The sequence below is a fragment of the Heterodontus francisci genome, chromosome 4, assembly GCF_036365525.1.
Source record: "Heterodontus francisci isolate sHetFra1 chromosome 4, sHetFra1.hap1, whole genome shotgun sequence".
Classification (NCBI taxonomy): Eukaryota; Metazoa; Chordata; class Chondrichthyes; order Heterodontiformes; family Heterodontidae; genus Heterodontus; species Heterodontus francisci.
The window spans coordinates 125,704,651-125,722,627 of record NC_090374.1 but is presented as its reverse complement, the minus strand read 5'-3'; the positions used below and the strand labels follow the sequence as shown (position 1 = coordinate 125,722,627).

At 41.3% G+C, this 17,977-nt stretch overlaps 1 protein-coding gene across 1 annotated transcript; it reads right to left on the bottom strand.

The window, feature by feature from the left end:
• Positions 1-3,044: 3,044 nt before the first annotated feature.
• On the bottom strand, positions 3,045-11,641 carry LOC137369237 (cyclin-dependent kinases regulatory subunit 2). The gene is made up of 3 exons (XM_068030124.1): positions 11,465-11,641; positions 6,398-6,525; positions 3,045-3,362 (listed from the first exon to the last, which is right to left on the bottom strand). Exons 1-3 carry the CDS (start codon positions 11,521-11,523, stop codon positions 3,310-3,312), a joined length of 240 nt encoding a protein of 79 aa, XP_067886225.1. The 5' UTR covers positions 11,524-11,641; the 3' UTR covers positions 3,045-3,309.
• Positions 11,642-17,977: the final 6,336 nt, after the last annotated feature.

Below are 17,977 nucleotides of genomic sequence, written 5' to 3'. Positions count from 1 at the left end.
AACAAATTCATTTTGGAAGTATTTTTTAAATTATAACATCAAAACTATCAATCCCCACTAAACCATAGCTATACTCCTGGATGCATGCCCCAACTCTGCTAGAGCCATTCCCTCCAGTTGTATTTCCCAACGCTCCGGCAATTGTTCCTAAATCTCTCAAATCACCAGCCCCCAATGCTTAACTCTAAACTAGTGGACGTTGCCTATTGCTTGGTCCACGCCCAAGGCTTAAATTTCTTGTGTGACATGCTGTATGAGCCAGTCCTGTAAATATGGATAAAAGTGCAGATGCTGCATATTGGGGTTTGCTGCAACGGTGCCTGAGAGATTATTAATAACCTGAAGCTAAGGGTTAAAATGATGACTCTGTATTGGTACTTGCAACAATAGGAACGAACCTGAAATATACAAAATAACACTGCTACATAATGTGAAAATGGGCATCCTGGAGGTTCCTTTTGGCCAGCTATTCTCCTTGAAAGTGTGCCTGGTTATTGACATTGTCATTTTCAACTGTTCATTGCAGAGAACCCTGTTCAATGCTCTCCCAAAAATCAGATCAAACCACAAGAACGTAGAAATTTGGCTCAATATGCAGAGATCCACACATTGGCAATAACTCTTTTCATATTGCTGCAAAGTATCTTAAGTGACTATCCACATAGGTTCCTTGTGAGTTGAACAAAATGGAGTCACTCTTCAGTGAGGCTAGACCTGGCCCATAGGATATTTATGGGTGAGAACTTTGAAATTTTGTTCCCAATCTAGGACAACAGACTTAATGGTACCCCATCCTGGCCAAAATCATAAAAAGGTTGCTACTGTGGTGCCTGCCTTGGGTGGGTGGCTAATCCCACGATGGGAGGCTCGACTCCTTATGCTAATCTAGTAATCACAAAGGTTCTGTTGTTCATTGCCTCCAACATCTTTTCCACTTGCTCAAAGAACCTCTTCCCACTAAAAAATTCAACTAGCCAACCAATGGATCAAGCTTCCTAGAGCATTTGATCTAAAGTTTGACAAGGATATTTGCTGCAACCCACTGTTCAATGATGCAATGTAAAGTAGGTCCTCAATGCCAAGGCTGAACCCTAAAAGATCTGTAATTACTCTTTCGGATGAAGCAGGAATAACACTTGAAGAAATCCAGCCCAGGATTTGTGCTGCACTGTGAAAATGTGTATTGAGTGTTAGGCAGTAGAGCATATGTATCCTAAGGCAGTTGCTTTGGCATGGGTGTTTCAGCATCCAGAATATGATCCCAAATCACTGTCAATGAGCTATGTAACCAGGCAGAAGTGGTAGACTAACTAAGTCAATTGCATTTTGACCTTATTTGGGGCTGACTACATTCATGTACATTTACATTTATTATGTATGCCTATTCACGTGCCCTTATGAGTGTAGGTCAAATCCTGAGCACCATTTGGTACAAGAACAAAAGTCAACACTTTTGGACCTTGTTGCTGAATGTATCAAATAACCTCATCAACTTATATTAACTGGTCAGTGAAAGCTTGCAAGTCAGCTATGCCCTTCTTGGTTGGCCTCCTTTTTGGGATATGGCATGATCTACACAGCAGCTGACTGAACATAAGCCGGCAGAGAAAGTTATGCATGGGGTGGCCAAAGGTAGAAGGAGGAACATATCAGCTTGAGTCCACAAATCAATAATTTAGCAGAGTTAAAATATGATTACTTCTTTGGACAAGAGTTCTTCCAACTTTGAGGGAGGGACAGGATTTTCCCCATGAGCTTCAGGACCAAATAGGGGTCAGAAGCCTGCAGGGACAGGATAGTGCCTCAGTACTTGCCCCCATTAGGGGGCTAAAATTCCTCCCCTAGGTTTCTTTACCTCCTTCAGATTACAAGTTAAAAAATGTCAACAGTTGGGAGTGCAGTAAGAGTGCCAGATATAGTGAGCGATATGCAGGTGACTACCTACTTGCCCTATTGCTGTAGCATTCAGTCCTTTTTTTCCTCTTTCCGCCCCCGGCTGAACAACTGTCAAATGCCTTTGAGGCTAATGCCTCAAAACTACTTAAAACATTGCCAAAAGGACTCATCAATACCAGTGAGATTTGATAATTAGCATTAAGTCTTCAGTATCAGCTATCAGTTTCCTTTTTCTGTGTTATAGAAATTCCAACATAATGCCATTTGTGATGTAGTCCACATTAGTGACATCCTCTCCACTAGTGGCAGTCCTAATCCCATGGGTTTGCTCTCTTTCCATATCCTTCAATTCCCCTTCCCTTCAACCACTTATTCTATTCTTAAATGTTAATGTGGTCTCATCTTCAATCACCCTCTCGCTCTTTCTCTGTTGGTACCTGATGGTACAAAAGAAACACAAGGTGGGGAAAAAAGATGTTAGCTAGGTCATTATGATCTATGACCATAAATAAGTGCTGAAAGACTATCACTTGAGCCCTCATTACACTTATAGTTGAGCTCACAATTAAAGTCACTGACAGGAATGGTTAATGGTGTTTTTTGTTTTTCTTTTGGTACTCCTCAGCAGTTTTGGTTGGTGCACAAGTCAAGCTGGAACTGTATTGGTATTAGTGAAAACTCAACAAAGACTGCAGACTTTAAGGGCAAGTGTTGATGGATCAGTAGCCACAGCTAGGTGGCTACATGGACAACAAAACAATATTTTCAATATAGAAGAATGATTACATTTGTTTGATCCCTCCTTCAGAATACCTTGAATCCACAGATGCAAACCACAGTCATTGCCCTTCATGTTATGCTCCACACATTGATAGACTTGGTTAAATTGACTTGCAATGATAATTAATACAATTAAGCCCAAAGCCAGGCTGCGCTGCCCTCAAATAGTTTGTCAAAGCTGTCTCATCAGTGCTGTCAAAAAGTTAAATTCAAAACTTGTTGGGGTGTCATTGTGGAACCCATATTCGCCCCAACCCCCCCCCCCCCCCAAACTAAAAAAACTCTTTCCCTTAAGGATTAAACACAAACACAACCTATAGAGCAAATACATACAGGAATCCCAAGAAGTGCAATTAAAACTTTATTCACAACAGTATCCATCAGAAGAAAATATAAAGGCACAAGAGAAAAATTCACAAAGTAAACAGAAAGCACTGTAATTTTAGTGGAACCATCATTTTGACTGCTAGTACTTTTTTTTTAAATACATCTCATGGCAGTCTAAACCCACTGTACCACAATGAGCTCTATTGCTGTTTAGAATACAGCTCATACAGGTTTGAATGAATTTGTACAATTTTAATGTATTCACTGAATACTACAATATTTACAAAAAGTCCAGAAAGTGAGCATTTATTTTTCCTGGTCTTTAGAAAGAGGTCTTCGGAATAGCAGAATATGTGGTTCTAGAAATAAAAATTTAAAAAATGTCAGTGCTAATTTAGCAGTGTTCATTGCACATCTCTGCAATCCTCCACTGTAGGACTTACCATTAATAAATTTTAAAGGGCCAGCTCTAAAATGTGAAAAAGCTTAACTATGGAGAAAATATTACTTTCTATGCCAAGTACTCCATACTTAATGTCTTTTTTAAATTATAGGATTAAGAAATGCTGTGAAACCAAACATGCATTGCTTAAATCAGAGACCAACCATTTCAGGTCAATCATCCACTTAGGAGGTGCAGTGATGTTCAATTTATGGAAGTGTCCGATACATCCCAGAGCAGCTCCAAATCAATTAATACAGTATTTAAAGTTTGACAGAGCAATTTTATAGTACTTTACTTGGTTAGAGAGGTAGCTCCCAACCCCACCCTGCAGACTAAAATGGCAGTTAGATCAGGTTCTCCCAAACTTGCCAATTTCTACCATCATCTCTCTCCCACATTCATTCCTCTGATCATTTTAAAAAAGTGTAAGCATATGTAGGACCTCTGCTTGCCATAGCATGTACAGACCGCATATGGAGCTGCAGAAACACCAGGGGATACACTACCTTTCCTACAGGCTAACTTCTCAACCAGTCTAGGCCTAAAATGAAGAAACAGGCTTCACAAACTTATAAAGACTTGTCACTGGTGTGAACCATGTGGCACTAAAACAAGCCCTCAGTATCTCCTGATCAGGGGTGCATCCCTCCCCATAACCAAACACTCTCCAAACTGGTAACAATGCATAGCCCCCACTGCATTTATTTGCAACATACTATAACAAGTACTCTTTATGAATCCAGTCCTAAATGTATTCATAAAAAAAAAAATCTTTGCATCCAAGAATACAGAAGCACGGTTAGCATTTATGATGAAAGCAAAATACTGCAGATGCTGAAAATCTGAAATAAAAACTAAGTGCTGGAAATACTCAGCAGGTCTAGCAGCATCTGTGGAGAGAGAAGCAGAGTTAATGTTTCAGGTCTGTGACCTTTCATCATAACTGCTGTCACATTACAATGGGAGGACTTATTAGGAACTAACGTTTAATCAATCCAGCGTAGTGTGCTGGTGTACCAATCTACGGGAGATTTGATGCAGTTCTTGAAAAAAGGGCAAGAACAGCAAAGACCCAAGCCAAAATACTATAACAAACAAATACGAATTTGTATTTGAAATGGTTTCTCAAATGCCTTTTCTTAATTATAGTGAGACACACTGGGTTGCCCCAGTGCTAATAAAAACCTAAACAAAAGTATCCCCTTTTGAGATGGGCACAACCAATAAAACTTAGTAAACAAAACAAAAAGGAAGCTTATGAATTTAAATATCTGCACTATCCACCATGTCCTCCAGTTGAATTGGATTATAATCCTAGTCCCTTTTTAGGCCCATCCCAGATCAGGTGTATGCCCCAGATGATCACCCTCTCAAGACACTTGAATGGGTCTGAAGAACTGATCCAACACTCTACATAGGAAAAGGAACCAGCTGAGAATATTACTGTCCTCCAGATAGCCTTTTTAAACAAGTTTTAGCCAGATTATAACAACCTGGATATAAGGGTCCGAACATCTCTCCTCAATAATGTACCTTCCCACTGAAGAGTGTATGGAGATGGGCTCTCGAGTTTGCAATACAAAAGACAGACAATATATTTTCTAAATTATATAAAAGTTTATTAAAGAACTGAACATGCAATTCACATGTGATGGGAAGTCAATTGCAACGTTAATAGTTCTAGGAAAAGTATAATATTTCTAGTAGAGAATCCAGGTTTAAGTTTAAATATTAAGTAAAATATCTAAGATATCCATCAATATTTAGAGCAGCATTTGCCTTAATTCAGACTAAAAAAGCTTCAAAGTTTAGCAAGATACCTCTATCCCAATTAAGGGGAGAACTATCTTCACTACACCACAGTAGCTCATACATTTACCATGAGAAATGCTGGAGTGAATCTAACGAATTTAAAGATACACCTGTGTGATTCCAATATTTATACTGTTTCTAACCTTGATAACTAATTTTTTTTTAAACTTATGGGCGTGTTACCTCTCTTGCAAGTAGGTTTGTTCCCATATTTCATAAATAAGGCTGTATAACTTGATTTCTAAGAAAGGCTAGGCCAGCAGCAACCTGGGAGCCTCTCATGGTGATTAAAGAAATCAATCACCTATTGTGTTCAGATTATAATTCAGCTTCTTGGCTTTGGTCAGTTTTGTCCACATAAGACCATCTCACCAACAATTACATTGTGGAACTTACATGATTGTTTGTAATGTTTTACTGTGTGATGAGCTTCAGGATCTTTAGGAGTGAATCCCCCTCATCAGGAGCTGCTTCTATGCTCTAAGAGGAGGCAAGCCCTTCACCAGAGGCATGCCAATAACTTATTTTAACCTTTTAGGAAGATGAACCCTGCTTTTAATTTTTTTATCCCTAATTTATAGGAAAATAACTTTGAAATTTATAACCCCTTATTATGGCCAGATTGCTTTTCACAGTATCCCCTGGTTGCAACAGTCTGAAGCACACTAGCGGGCACCACGTGCTCCTTCTTCAGAGCCACCTGAAGATGGCAGAAGAGAGGCAGTCAGAGCAACCATCCCCATGGGCTGCATCTAACCTGGGCCTATGGATAACCGCCTTGTCCAGGCTCAGGACTGGACTCATGGAGGTTCTCTAATTTGATTTTTCATCCAGTCAGATCTCTGGTTCAACATAAACTTCAACTTCAGTTTTGAAAGTGATCTTATGATTGAGCTTCCAGTGAAGCCGAATGCAAGTTTAACAAACACCAATAAATGTCTAAACTGTAAATAAACCAGGATGAAAAGTACATTAAAAATTTTCAGTGGGACAATAAGTACACCATTCGCTAGATATAGCAGATTGAAGATAATTTCTCTATGTGCTACTTTTTTTTTTAAAGCCATACTTGTTTTGTCATGTATTTGCTTTCCCCACACTGCAAAAATGTTCCTTATCCCTTAATAGTCATAATACCTGGTTCATGCATCATGTAGTGGACCCAGCCCAGAGACTGCTGGACACCTAACTTTCGCCACTCGTCTTCAGACATGAGATGAGTCTTTGGTACTTGCTTTGCAAGTTCTTTGGGCAACATAACATGCCTGTTAAAAGAATCATAAAATCAGTTTGTCTTTTATAGTGAGAGAGACACACAGAGACAGAACACCAATCAACTTTTATTTTAGATGGATGGCTGAATGGGCAAAGTAGCTTCTATGAAACACCTGACAATATTAAAGACAAGGAAATTCAGATGTATTCAGCAGGAAGGTATTGTTGAATGAAATTAAATTTTAAAAAGTGTAAACTCAACGAGATCAGATAACCCAATAGTAAAAAATAATTTGATAGAAACTAATATGCAATGCACTTTATTGTAATTAGCCTCCAAGATCAGACATAACCCTCTTAAGGGTTGAGAGGTCAGTCTGCAGATGCAAGTAGTTTGGTACTAATGGCCTCAACAGACCTTCCCCAACATCAAGGAAAGTCTCAAAGGAAAGCTGAAAACATGACTTTTATTAACTGTACAGTTACATCTTGCTACCAAAGTTGTTCTGCAGTATTCACAGGTAAATTTGACAGCAAGGGGAACTGACTTGGCTTAAAGGTACTTCTCTAATACAAGTGGGCTACAAATTGCTAATGTTACAAAAACATGCATAAAACTTTTCCATGTTAATGCTACTATGCAAGAGGAGGAGCTAGGTCATCAGCTTCAAAGAAAGTTCCACCTCCTTGGGTTGCAAAGCATTTTATTTTCAGGATGGGCACTGAAAAGAGCCACTCAAAAAGGTCAGGAACAACTTGTAGTTTACTTGTTTTTCCAATGTTAAAAAAGGTCAACCCAATGACAATTAATGCAAACGCACACACTGCCACTCTAGGGTAGTCACCAGAGCCCTTCAGTATGCTATCTACTACATTCTGCCACAATTTAAAAAAAAAAATTTTTTACAAAAGTTTAACTTCATATATACTGTCCATACTCAAACCAAGTGTGCTTTGAGCATTAAAATGGACATTTCTTTTTGAAAATGGTTTGTCTCATGCCTGCTAGTTCTGAAAACTTTTCATTAATCAGGCAGGTGAAAATATGGCCATCACCCAGGTTGCTTAACCACTGCACCGCTCCACCGCACTTCCTAAACTGAACTCCATGTGGTGTTGGCATGTCCATAGTGCTGTTGTTGGATAGAATTCCAGGATTTTTACCCAGTGACAATGAAGGAACAGTAATACATTTCCAAGTCAGAATGGTGAGAGACTTGGAGGGGAACTTGCAGGTGGCGTTGTTCCCATGTGTCTGTTGCCCTGTTCTTCTAGGTGAGAGGTCACCAGTTCAGAAGCTGCTGTTGAAGAAACCTTGGTGTAAGCAAGGGGCCGCAGCAGGCATATGTAAAAATTAGGTGCTAAACTGATGAAGCTACAACACAGGACTACATGCGTGCTAAATAGCGGAAGCAGGATGCTGTAGACAGCGGATCAGATCAAAGCTTTGCAGTCCAACTACGTCCCGTTTTGAATTGTAGTGGACAATTAAACAACTAATGGGAGGGGGAGGCAAGTTGCTGCAGTGCATCTTGTAGATGATTCAGAGGTCATGGTGCACCAGTGGCAGAGTGACTGGTGAAGGTGGTGGATGGGGTGCCAATCAAGTAAGCTGCTTTGTCCTGAATGGCATAGAGCTTAACGTTGGAGCTGCACTCATCCAGGCAAGTTCAGAGTATTCCATCACACTCCTGACTTGTGCCTGGTCGATGGTGAATAGGCTTTGAGGAATCAGGAGATATGTTGCATGCTACAAAATTCCCAACCACTCTGACCTAGTCTTGTAACCACAGTTAAATTTCTGGTCAATGGTGACCCCCCTATCTTTCCTTTGAGCTAGATATGACTTCAGCCAGTGGAATTTCCACCAACACCCCACCCGGATTCTTATTGAGTTCAATTTTATTAGGAGTATGGTATCAAGAAGCCCTATCAAACGATGCCTTGATGTCAAGAACAGTCGCTCTCACCTCACAATAAGTCCTTCGTCCACGTAATGAGGTCTGGATTAGTGTTGTTCTGGCGGAACCCAAACTAGGCGTCAGTGAGTAGGTTATTGCTAAGTAAGTGCCACTTGATAGCACAGTCAACCACCCCTTACATTAACTTTTGCTGAAGGACAGCTGGGATTTGTTGGGCCCAGTCTTTGCTGCATCCCGTGTGCTCAGCCATTTCTCGATCATCTGGAGTGAACTGAACTGGCTGAAGTCTGGCATCAGTGATGGTAGGCATCTCAGGAAAAGGCCGAGATAGATCATCCACTCAGAGCTTCTGGCTGAAGATGGCTGCAAATGTTTGTCTCGTTTTTTTTACATTCACATGCTAGCCTCCACCATCATTGATGGGGATGTTCATGGAGCCTCCCCCTCCCATTAGTTGTTTAATTGTCCACTACAATTCAAAACTGGATGTAGTTGGACTGCAAAGCTTTGATCTGATCCGCTGTCTACAGCATCTGCTTCCGCTATTTAGCACGCATGTAGTCCTGTGTTGTAGCTTCATCAGTTTAGCACCTAATTTTTACATATGCCTGCTGCGGCCCCTTGCTTACTCTTCTACATTCCTCATTGTGCTAAGGTTGATCACTTGGCTTAATGGTAATGGTAGAGTGAAGGATTGTCAAGCCACAAGGTTACAGATTGTGGTGGAATGCAATTCTGCTGTTGCTCATGGACCATAGCACCTAATGGATGTCCAGTTTTTATGCTGCTAGATCTGTTCTAAAAGTATCCAATTTACCAGTGGCAGTGCTAGAACCACAGCGAGGACACCCATCATGTTAAGACAGGACTTGGTGATTTTAAGTTAAAGGATAAATGTTGACTAGAACACCAAGAGAACAAAGCCAAAAAAAAAGGGTGCTGGAAAATGACAGAAATTAATCATCTGTGGAGACTACTGACGAGTTTATGTTTCAGGTGTAAACCCATCATCAGAACTCTCCAGCTATTGAGTGGTGCCATGGGACCTTTTATGTCCACCTGAGCAGGCCTGTGGCTGAAATTCAATACTTTGCCTGGAAGATAGTACATCCAATGTGTCAAAACGAAGTGTCAAACTAGTTTGTGTTCAAGTTTTTGGAGTGGGGCTCAAAGGCAAGAAGTCCCACCAGTGAGCCAAGGGGCTGACATGCACCCCACTATGTTAAAAAGTGAAAATATATGCCTGTAAAAATAACCAAATAAGATTTTTTACAGCTATGCAGAAATATGATCAATGGACTCTGATCATTCCTCTCAAAATTCCTTGAATGCATTATCATTTAGTCCACACTCGACACTCCCATCATCCTTGTTAAACATTTCTTCAGGCTGGTTCCATCCCACTGTATCAAACCTGCATTGATTGGAGTTCTTTGATACTGCGCATTAGCCCTCCCTCTCCTCCCTGATTAGTTCACTGCTTTCAAAATTTTAACCAGTTTCCTCCTCCAAAGCATTGTTTTTCCACATAGTTCGATACATACTCAGCACCTTTCCCCCCTTCTCTGCATGGCCACTTCAGGAGCATCTGATGGCTTCATCTAAACAGGGATAGTGTGCCTCAAAATACAATCCATAGCTCCCTCCCAGTTCCCAGCTAGACAGTGGTCTTAAGAATGGATTCAACTTTCATATGCAAATGACGACATCCAGGTCTAATTCTCCAACTTCACAAATCAGCACTGTATGCTGTGACTGCTTGTCAGACATCAAGTTGTGGATGAACCAGAATGTTCTCAACTTAATATCAAGACCAAACCCATTTGATTTTTAACAACTCAATTTATTTTCTATTCCCATAGTCCCTCCCTGTTTACCCAAGTTGTACCTGACGGTACACAACCTCAGTGCCCTGCAACATGGAGCGGAGCCTCATGTTACATATGTCGAGACCTCAAAAAAACAGTGCACAAACATGTTTTGGGAGAATGCAAATGTACCTACTTACATTGGTTTATGACTACGTTTAACTGGTTTGAAATAAAATGAGTATTTATTAGGCGATAACGTGATTTCCTACATAACAGCAGGAACTACATTTCAAAAGACTGAAGAACTTTGAGAAATCCTGAGGTTGTGAAAGGCTTCTGTATATAAATAAATGTAGCTTTTTTAAAAAGCGGCCACAAGTCTACTTTTGGACTGGATAATCCAGAAATTTAAACACACACTGCCACCATTTACAAAAAAGACTATCCCAGTCCCACCTCTAGAAATGTAATTTACAACAGCAGCAAAACAAGCCTCACAATTCAAACCATTAGAACAAGTAATGCCTTGCAGGGAAAAACGATGCCAGAAGACGTCCTGCTCAAACCAGGTCTTGCTGTTTTGGCCCCACCTGCCACACAATCCCTCTGCTGTAGTCATCATCATTGCACATTGGCTTGGAAACTGCTCAGTAACTACAATCTGGAGCCTTATGATCAAAGTTGCCCAACTACAGCGGCAGATTGCATTACACATTGTAGAATGAGATTGTTTGCAAGATGCTGTTGCAATCCACCCTCTACCCAGCGTGTAAGACAGCCGGATGCACGGTGTGTGAATTAATGAGAGGGCAATAACATGGCGAGCAGTCGGTGCTCCCCCACCCCGCCCACCTTACGTCACAGGGTCCGAACCGGGAGACAGAAGCTCGAGCTCCCGAGAAATAAAACTGCCGCAACTCCACACACCCCGCACCGGAGCAGCAGCAATAACGGACCTGGACATTTATATAGAGATGATGTTTACACATTTCATACAAACACGATGAAGCGGTAATAACTTTATTTGGATACCGTGAAGTTTAGTTCACGGGGCCACGATCGGGAATATAATGATGCCGACAGACAGAGCAAGTTTTAAGTCAAAAATACTCATTTCGTTGAGTGTTTATTCGTCCCATAATTTTCCTTTTTCAAGAAAAAACAAGTCAGAGTCATGCTCGGGACAGAAGCAGGGGATGGATGTCCTTCTGCATTCATAAAGTACCTCCCGCCACTTTATATGACAGAACTTTTACCTGTATTCGTATTGGTCGTCATAATACTTGTCCGAGTAGTAGATTTGTTTGTTCGCCATGTCTGTTCGTCGGCGCCGTCTCAACAAGTGAGTGGGCAATGACCGCACAACTCGGCGGCAACTCAAAGCAACCCTCCCCTCCAACCGCCGCGCCTTCCAACTTTACAACCCACGAGGTGATTTGAATCGCACGAGCACGCAGCTATTGGCCCGTTCGGCTGCTCATGTGATCGGAGCGGTGGGCGTGCGCGCGCGGCGGCTGACATAACGGCTGTATCAACTGCACGAGCGTGCAGCGCGTGGAAGCCGGGGGAAGTGAGCGAATTTTTATGGCGGCATTTTTACCGGGTGCTGATTTCAGCCGACTGGAGGTTGCGTTCGTGTGTTTTCCAGCTTAAACGAGGCTGCATACCTGACTATTAAACTCCCGATAATATTGACTTGATTTTAACCATTTAGTTTTCCCCACAGTGAATTTTGGGTAGCAGCATTTATTTGTACACACTTGTCAAGAGCTCGCTGGCCATTGCTTTAATGTTCAAAATATTACATGGGCTACTGAATTATAATTAAATGTGAAGAGAAATAAACCAAGTTACTGTAGGCTAATCAACCGAATATCCTGTAGTGCAAGGTAAAAAATTAGTACTCATTTAGAAAGACCTGGGCTAATTTAAGGACACTAATATACTTTTATGAAAGGTATTTTGAGCCTGACATTTAATTAAGCTCCTTAAGGAGTGTAAAGTAAATGCCTTTATGTTAGTTCGCAAAAGGTATTTGATATGGGACAGAGGAAGTGAGAAATAGATGCTCGAAAGGAGGGAGGTGAGAATGGGGGCTTTGGGAGAGATGGGGCAGGGAAGTTGGGAGATTGGGGCTCAAGGCAGGGTGAAGGGAAGATGGAGTGGTGTGGGGATGGGGACCAATATTTCCCACAGAGCGAGGAGCAGGAACAGCAAGGTGGTGAGTGAGCAGCACAGCCAATTAAGAGGTAAGTGAAATCTGGGGACCTTGCTGTGGGTAAATAATGGAAGATTATTTGTATTGGGTGAATGGGGAACTAGGGAACTGAAAACTGGAAGAAACAAGGTGGAAGGGAAAAGAAACATTCTTGAACTGAGGGCTATTAGATCATGGGATACTTCATGTGATTGAGGTACATTTAATATATTGTTACAAGTGTTTTGTTTTTAAAAGGAATACTTAGAATTCTTTGTGTTTTAAAAAAACTGAGGAAAGGATTTTTTTTTGCTCAGTGGAAGACACAATAATTGGAATTCCTGCAGTGTTTTGAAAGGAAGTTCAGATGAAGAGTTGGGGTCACTGACCTGAAACGTTAACTTTGCTTCTCTCTCCACAGATGCTGCCAGATCTGCTGAGTATTTCCAGCATTTCTTTTTTTTATTTCAGATTTCCAGCAGTTGCAGTATTTTGCTTTTATTATAGTTGAACTTTATGAGTGTTTTGAAAAGAAGTTGAACTTGTGCAAGGACAGGAAAGCCAACAGTTTCAAGGAAACCACAGGGGTTTGACCGTTCCTCAGAACAGTTTTTCTGAAGGACAAGAGACACTATGTCTGGACATATGACCATGTTCAGGAAGGTTTATTTTCACCTTGGACCCTTTAAAAAGCTAGCGAATTGAACAAAGGGCAGACATTTGAAATCTTACTTTGAACTGCCTGGAGCAAAGGAGAAAAGACCCAGAAAAGTGTACCTCTCTGTAAAGGAGACTTGAAAAGGAATCCTGCATTTGAAAGGTGGCAGATTCCTGTTGCCTCCAGTCTCTGAAGAATTCCTACATCCAGTGAGATTCCTGCTGCCCCCTATGTCCCAAGAAATCCTGAAATATGAAGAATTCTTCTACTGCTAGACTGCTACTTCGGAACCCAAGCAGACCTGTTGCTACACCCCTGAAGGAAGACCTATGTGACGCCTTCTGCAGTTAAATTGCCGTGAACGCCTACCCATCACAGACTGTTCATCAATCTTGCCTGGACAAACTATGAGTGGCATCCAACTATTCGACTCAGGGACACCTCACTGTACTGAAGACATCCTACCAGAATGTGAAACTCAATTTTTTAAAATTATTCTGTTCTTAAAAAACAACTGTAAACCAAAAATCCTTTTTCCCTGGGTAACCGGTTTTTATTTTGTATGTGTGGGTGTGTGGGTGTGTGTGCGCATGAGGGTTAAGGGAATAGGGTTTTTCATATATATAGATTTATCTTGTTAGTAGTTAAGAACTATTATTTCTTGTCTAATAAATAGTTAATTGTGTTGTTGTTTAAAGAAACCTGGTTTGGTTTGCTTTATTCTGGGGTGGGGTGGGGGGGGGGAAATAGTGTTTAATTTGGCTATTCTTCGGTAGCTGAGAAATTTTATTTGATATGCTATGGCCTATGGAGTAGTGGGACTGAAATAATGGTCGTAACAATATAAATTAATCTTGTGGGGGAATGGGGTTGCAGGAGAGAGTGCCAGCACTGGGAGATGAATGGCCTCTTCCTATGTTGTAATTTCTATAATTCTATGAAAACCTTCCTTTATAGACTCCAAGCTCAGGGAGTGATTTAGAAATGTTGCTGAGCTGAGTTTCGGATCATGTACCCTGTGAGAACTTCCCCAAATGCTGAACCCTCTGCCCTTTGTGTGGTTTCTTGATTTGCTTCAAGTTGGTGTGTGCTGCCTGGTTTTGACATGTGAAGTCCAAGTACAGATTAGTACTGACTGATGGTCCCAGTTCAGATTTTTCACCTTCACATGGAACTGGAGTCCAAGGAGATGGAGTAAGATTGGGTGCATTAAAATTTGCTGACTGGGAAGCCTGACCGCATCTTGTGCAGGGCAGGGGGACGCGGGCTGAGGTTTCAGGGTGAATATCGGTGGGTTATTGGTTTACTACGAGTTAAAAATAGGATATCGGGGCATTACACCGATTACTACCAGCTACATATAATAAATGAGTTAATGTCTTGCTATTGGTTGAGGGATAAATGAGTGTTACCACTTTACTATTAGTTATCAGAGCAATTACAGTGAGTTACCATTAGTTACTGGTGTAATCTAAGTTCTTTCCACCTGCGAATGGCTCCCCTATCTTTGGATTCCCTGCTGTCAGTGTCCCTTCTTCCCCTATTCGTGGGTGACCTCCTGGATCTTAGAACGTGTCGTATAACAGCTGCTGGCACAAAAATAAAAGCAAAAATACTTAACTACAAGGGACCCAAGCTTTATAAGTTAAATGCAATAACATTTGTAGAAGTCATGTGACAAGATGTTATGTAGTTGTTCATACATGGTCAGATGTCATGTGTTCAGAATATCACATGATCAAACCTCCAGGAATAACTCCCAACAAGAGTTGGCTCCTCTAGGTGTACAATATCAAAACTTGCATATGAGAAAAATTAGTGTGGTTAAATGCAAAGAAAACTGCTAGCAGTGTTAGGAGGACATAGGTTAGTAGATGTATAGATAGATTTCAGATAATGCAGATAAATGCAAGGTGATAAATCTTGGAAAGATGAATAAGTGGAGAATATGTACACAGTGGTAAAACTTGAAAGGAAGTAGAGAAGTAGGTAGACTTTTAGGTTCGGATACACACAAAAATGAGAGGACAAGTTGATAAAGATGTAATTAAAAAACACGCCGGTGGAGTCCTAGGTTTTGTAAAAGGAGTACAGAGTAAAAAAAATCTAAACTTTACACAGATCATTGGTCACAGTTAGAATATTGTGTCCAGTTTTGGATGCTTCCGAACTTGTTTGCCGCCTTTGACACGGTTGACCATACCATCCTGCTCCATTGCTTTTCCACTGTAGTCCAGCTGGGTGGGATTCCTCTCGCCTGGTTCAACTCTTATCTATTTCATCATAGCCAGAGTATCACTTGCAATGGCTTCTCTTCCTGCTCCTTCACCAATACCTCTGGTGTTGACCAAGGATCAGTCCTTGGCCCCTCCTATTTCTCATCTACATGCTGTCCCTCAGCGACATCATTCGAAGGCATGGCATTAGTTTTCACATGTATGCTGGCTACCTGCAGCTCTACCTCACTATCACCCCTCTCAACCCCACTGTTGCTAAATGATCAGGCTGCTTATCTGACATCCAGTACTGAATAAGTAGATATTTCCTCCAATTAAATATTGGGAAGACTGAAGCCATTGTTTTCGGTCTGCACTCCAAACACCATTGCTTCGTTATTGACTCCATCCCTCTCCTTGGTGTCACACCAGTGTACTATGTTGAATGCTAATTTTTTTACTCCACTGGCTGGAGACCTGAATTTATTTTTTGAAAGAAATTAAAAAGGAACAGATAAAAGGTGACTTTGCCAGTGGTTTAAGATGGCCACCTCATTTGCAACACTGTATCCTGCATTCCAAGGCCTGTGATGTGGAGACAAAGTGTCTGCCTTGTCCTAGCAAAGAACCAAGACCTAGAAAATTTAAGGGAACTGCCTGTTTCCATGATCAAGGCATCAAGACTATCACTTGAACAATGGGACCCTGGTTTCAAGAAAGAAATCCCCAGACCTGGACTGTTAAGTTGCAAGAAGAAATACACATTGCTAACTACCATGCTTGAATCACTGGGTGACTGTCATCTGTGTGTTTTAAGCTAATGTTTCTCTGCAGCAGGCTGTCAAGCGTCTGGACAAGTGGGGACCCTCCATTTTCCCTCTCTCTCTCTCTCTCTCTTTCCATTCCAGCTTGCAGGCTTTGAACCCTGCCTATTGACTGACCACCTCTGCATTCATCGGCTGCATCCAGAGACCCCTTGAAGGAAATCAGCTGCATCGCTGATTCCAAGACACCCACCGAATCATCCATCTATCTGTTCAAAGTGGAAGCCCCAGGACCACCGAATTTAGCTAGAAGCCAACTGTTACCAAACTCCACAGACTGTATACTCTTTTTGTTCTATGGACTCTAACTTGACCCATCTACCCTTCCCCAATCTCTAACCTATTTGTGTGTGTGTAAGTTGGAGCATAGTTTATTATTTTACTTGGATCGGTTTAAGACAATAAAGCTAATCTCTTTCTTTGTTGAACTCAAGAAAACCTGTCTAGTTGGTTCTTGTTATGATCAAAGCACGTAAATAATCAAACACTCACTGAATTGGCAAGTACATCCACTTTAAAAAACAATTAAACCTGTTGTGGTCAGAAAAGGAGAGGGAAAACAGGGAAGCCCTTCAACACCTCCTCACCTAACCGTAACACTGGCAACTGTCTAAGACGAAACCAGACTGTTCGCAACCTTGATGTTGTATTTGACCCTGAGATGAGCTTCCGAACAAATATTTGTGCCATCACTAAGACCACCTATTTCTACCTTGCCTGACTTCGCCTCTGCCTAAGCTCATCTGTTGCTGAAACCCTCATTCATGCCTTCGTTACTTCCAGTCTTGACTATTCCATTGCAGTCCTGACTGGCCTGCCACTTTCTACCCTCTGTAAACTTGAGATCATCCAAAGCTTTGCGTCCCATGTCCAAACTCCCACCAAGTCTTATTCACCTTTCACCCCTGTGCTTGCTGACCTACATTGATTCCCAGTCAAGCAACATCTTGATTTTAAAATTCTTATCCTGGTTTTCAAATCCCTCCAGGGCCTCACCCATCACCTTTTTCTCTAATCTCTTCCAGCCGCACAAACGTCGAAGATATCTGTGCTAATCGACTTCTGGCTTCTTGAGTATCCATGATTTTAATTGCTCCACCATTGGTGGTCATGCTTTCGGTTATCTAGGCCCTGAGCTCTGCAATTACCTCCGCACACCTCTCTGCCTCTACGCCGCTCTCCTTTTTAGACACTCCTTAAAACCTACCTTTTTGATGAAGCTTTTGATCATCTGACTTAATATCTCCGATGTGGCTTAGTGTCATATTTTGTTTTATAATGTTCCTGTGAAGCGCCTTGAGGTATTTTATAAAGTTAAAGGTGTTATGTAAATATAAATAGTTGTTGCCTTACTTTAAGAAATATGTCAAGGTCATAGAGAGAATATATAAGAGACTTACTGAGATACTAGGAATGAGAGTTTTCAGTTATAAGGAGGCATGAGAGAAAGTGCAGTTATTTTCATTCAAACAAAAAATGTTGAGGCTATCTTGCAGAAGTTTTAAATTATGAGGCGATTGATGAAGTAAATTAGATTTTAGAAAGGAAGCTGATAAATATTTGAAAAATGGAAATGTAAAACGGAATAGCAAAAGGGCGAATGAATGGGAGTAATTTTGTGCCTCCTTTAGAGTACTGGCACATGTGTGATGGATCAGATGGGTTCCTATAAAATTCAGCAGCCTTGATTTCCTTCATCCGCCTATCTAACCTATTCTAGGAAGCGGGTGGGCGTGGAAATTTGCGCCAGCATGCCAGCTTCCCAGCAGCATCCCACCCTTGGGCCATTTTCCCAGAGGCGGGATGGGGGCCAGAAGGGCTACCCACCCGCAAGCAGCAGGTAGCCAGTTAAGGGGTGATAAAGGCCTATTGTC

Excerpts from the sequence above, each read along its gene's own strand:
- LOC137369237 (XM_068030124.1), bottom strand. The coding sequence starts at position 11,523 with ATGGCGAACAAACAAATCTACTACTCGGACAAGTATTATGACGACCAA. Across the intron at positions 6,526-11,464 it reads GACGACCAATACGAATACAG|GCATGTTATGTTGCCCAAAG; the intron begins GTAAAAGTTCTG and ends TTCTTTTAACAG. Across the intron at positions 3,363-6,397 it reads CTACATGATGCATGAACCAG|AACCACATATTCTGCTATTC; the intron begins GTATTATGACTA and ends TTTTATTTCTAG.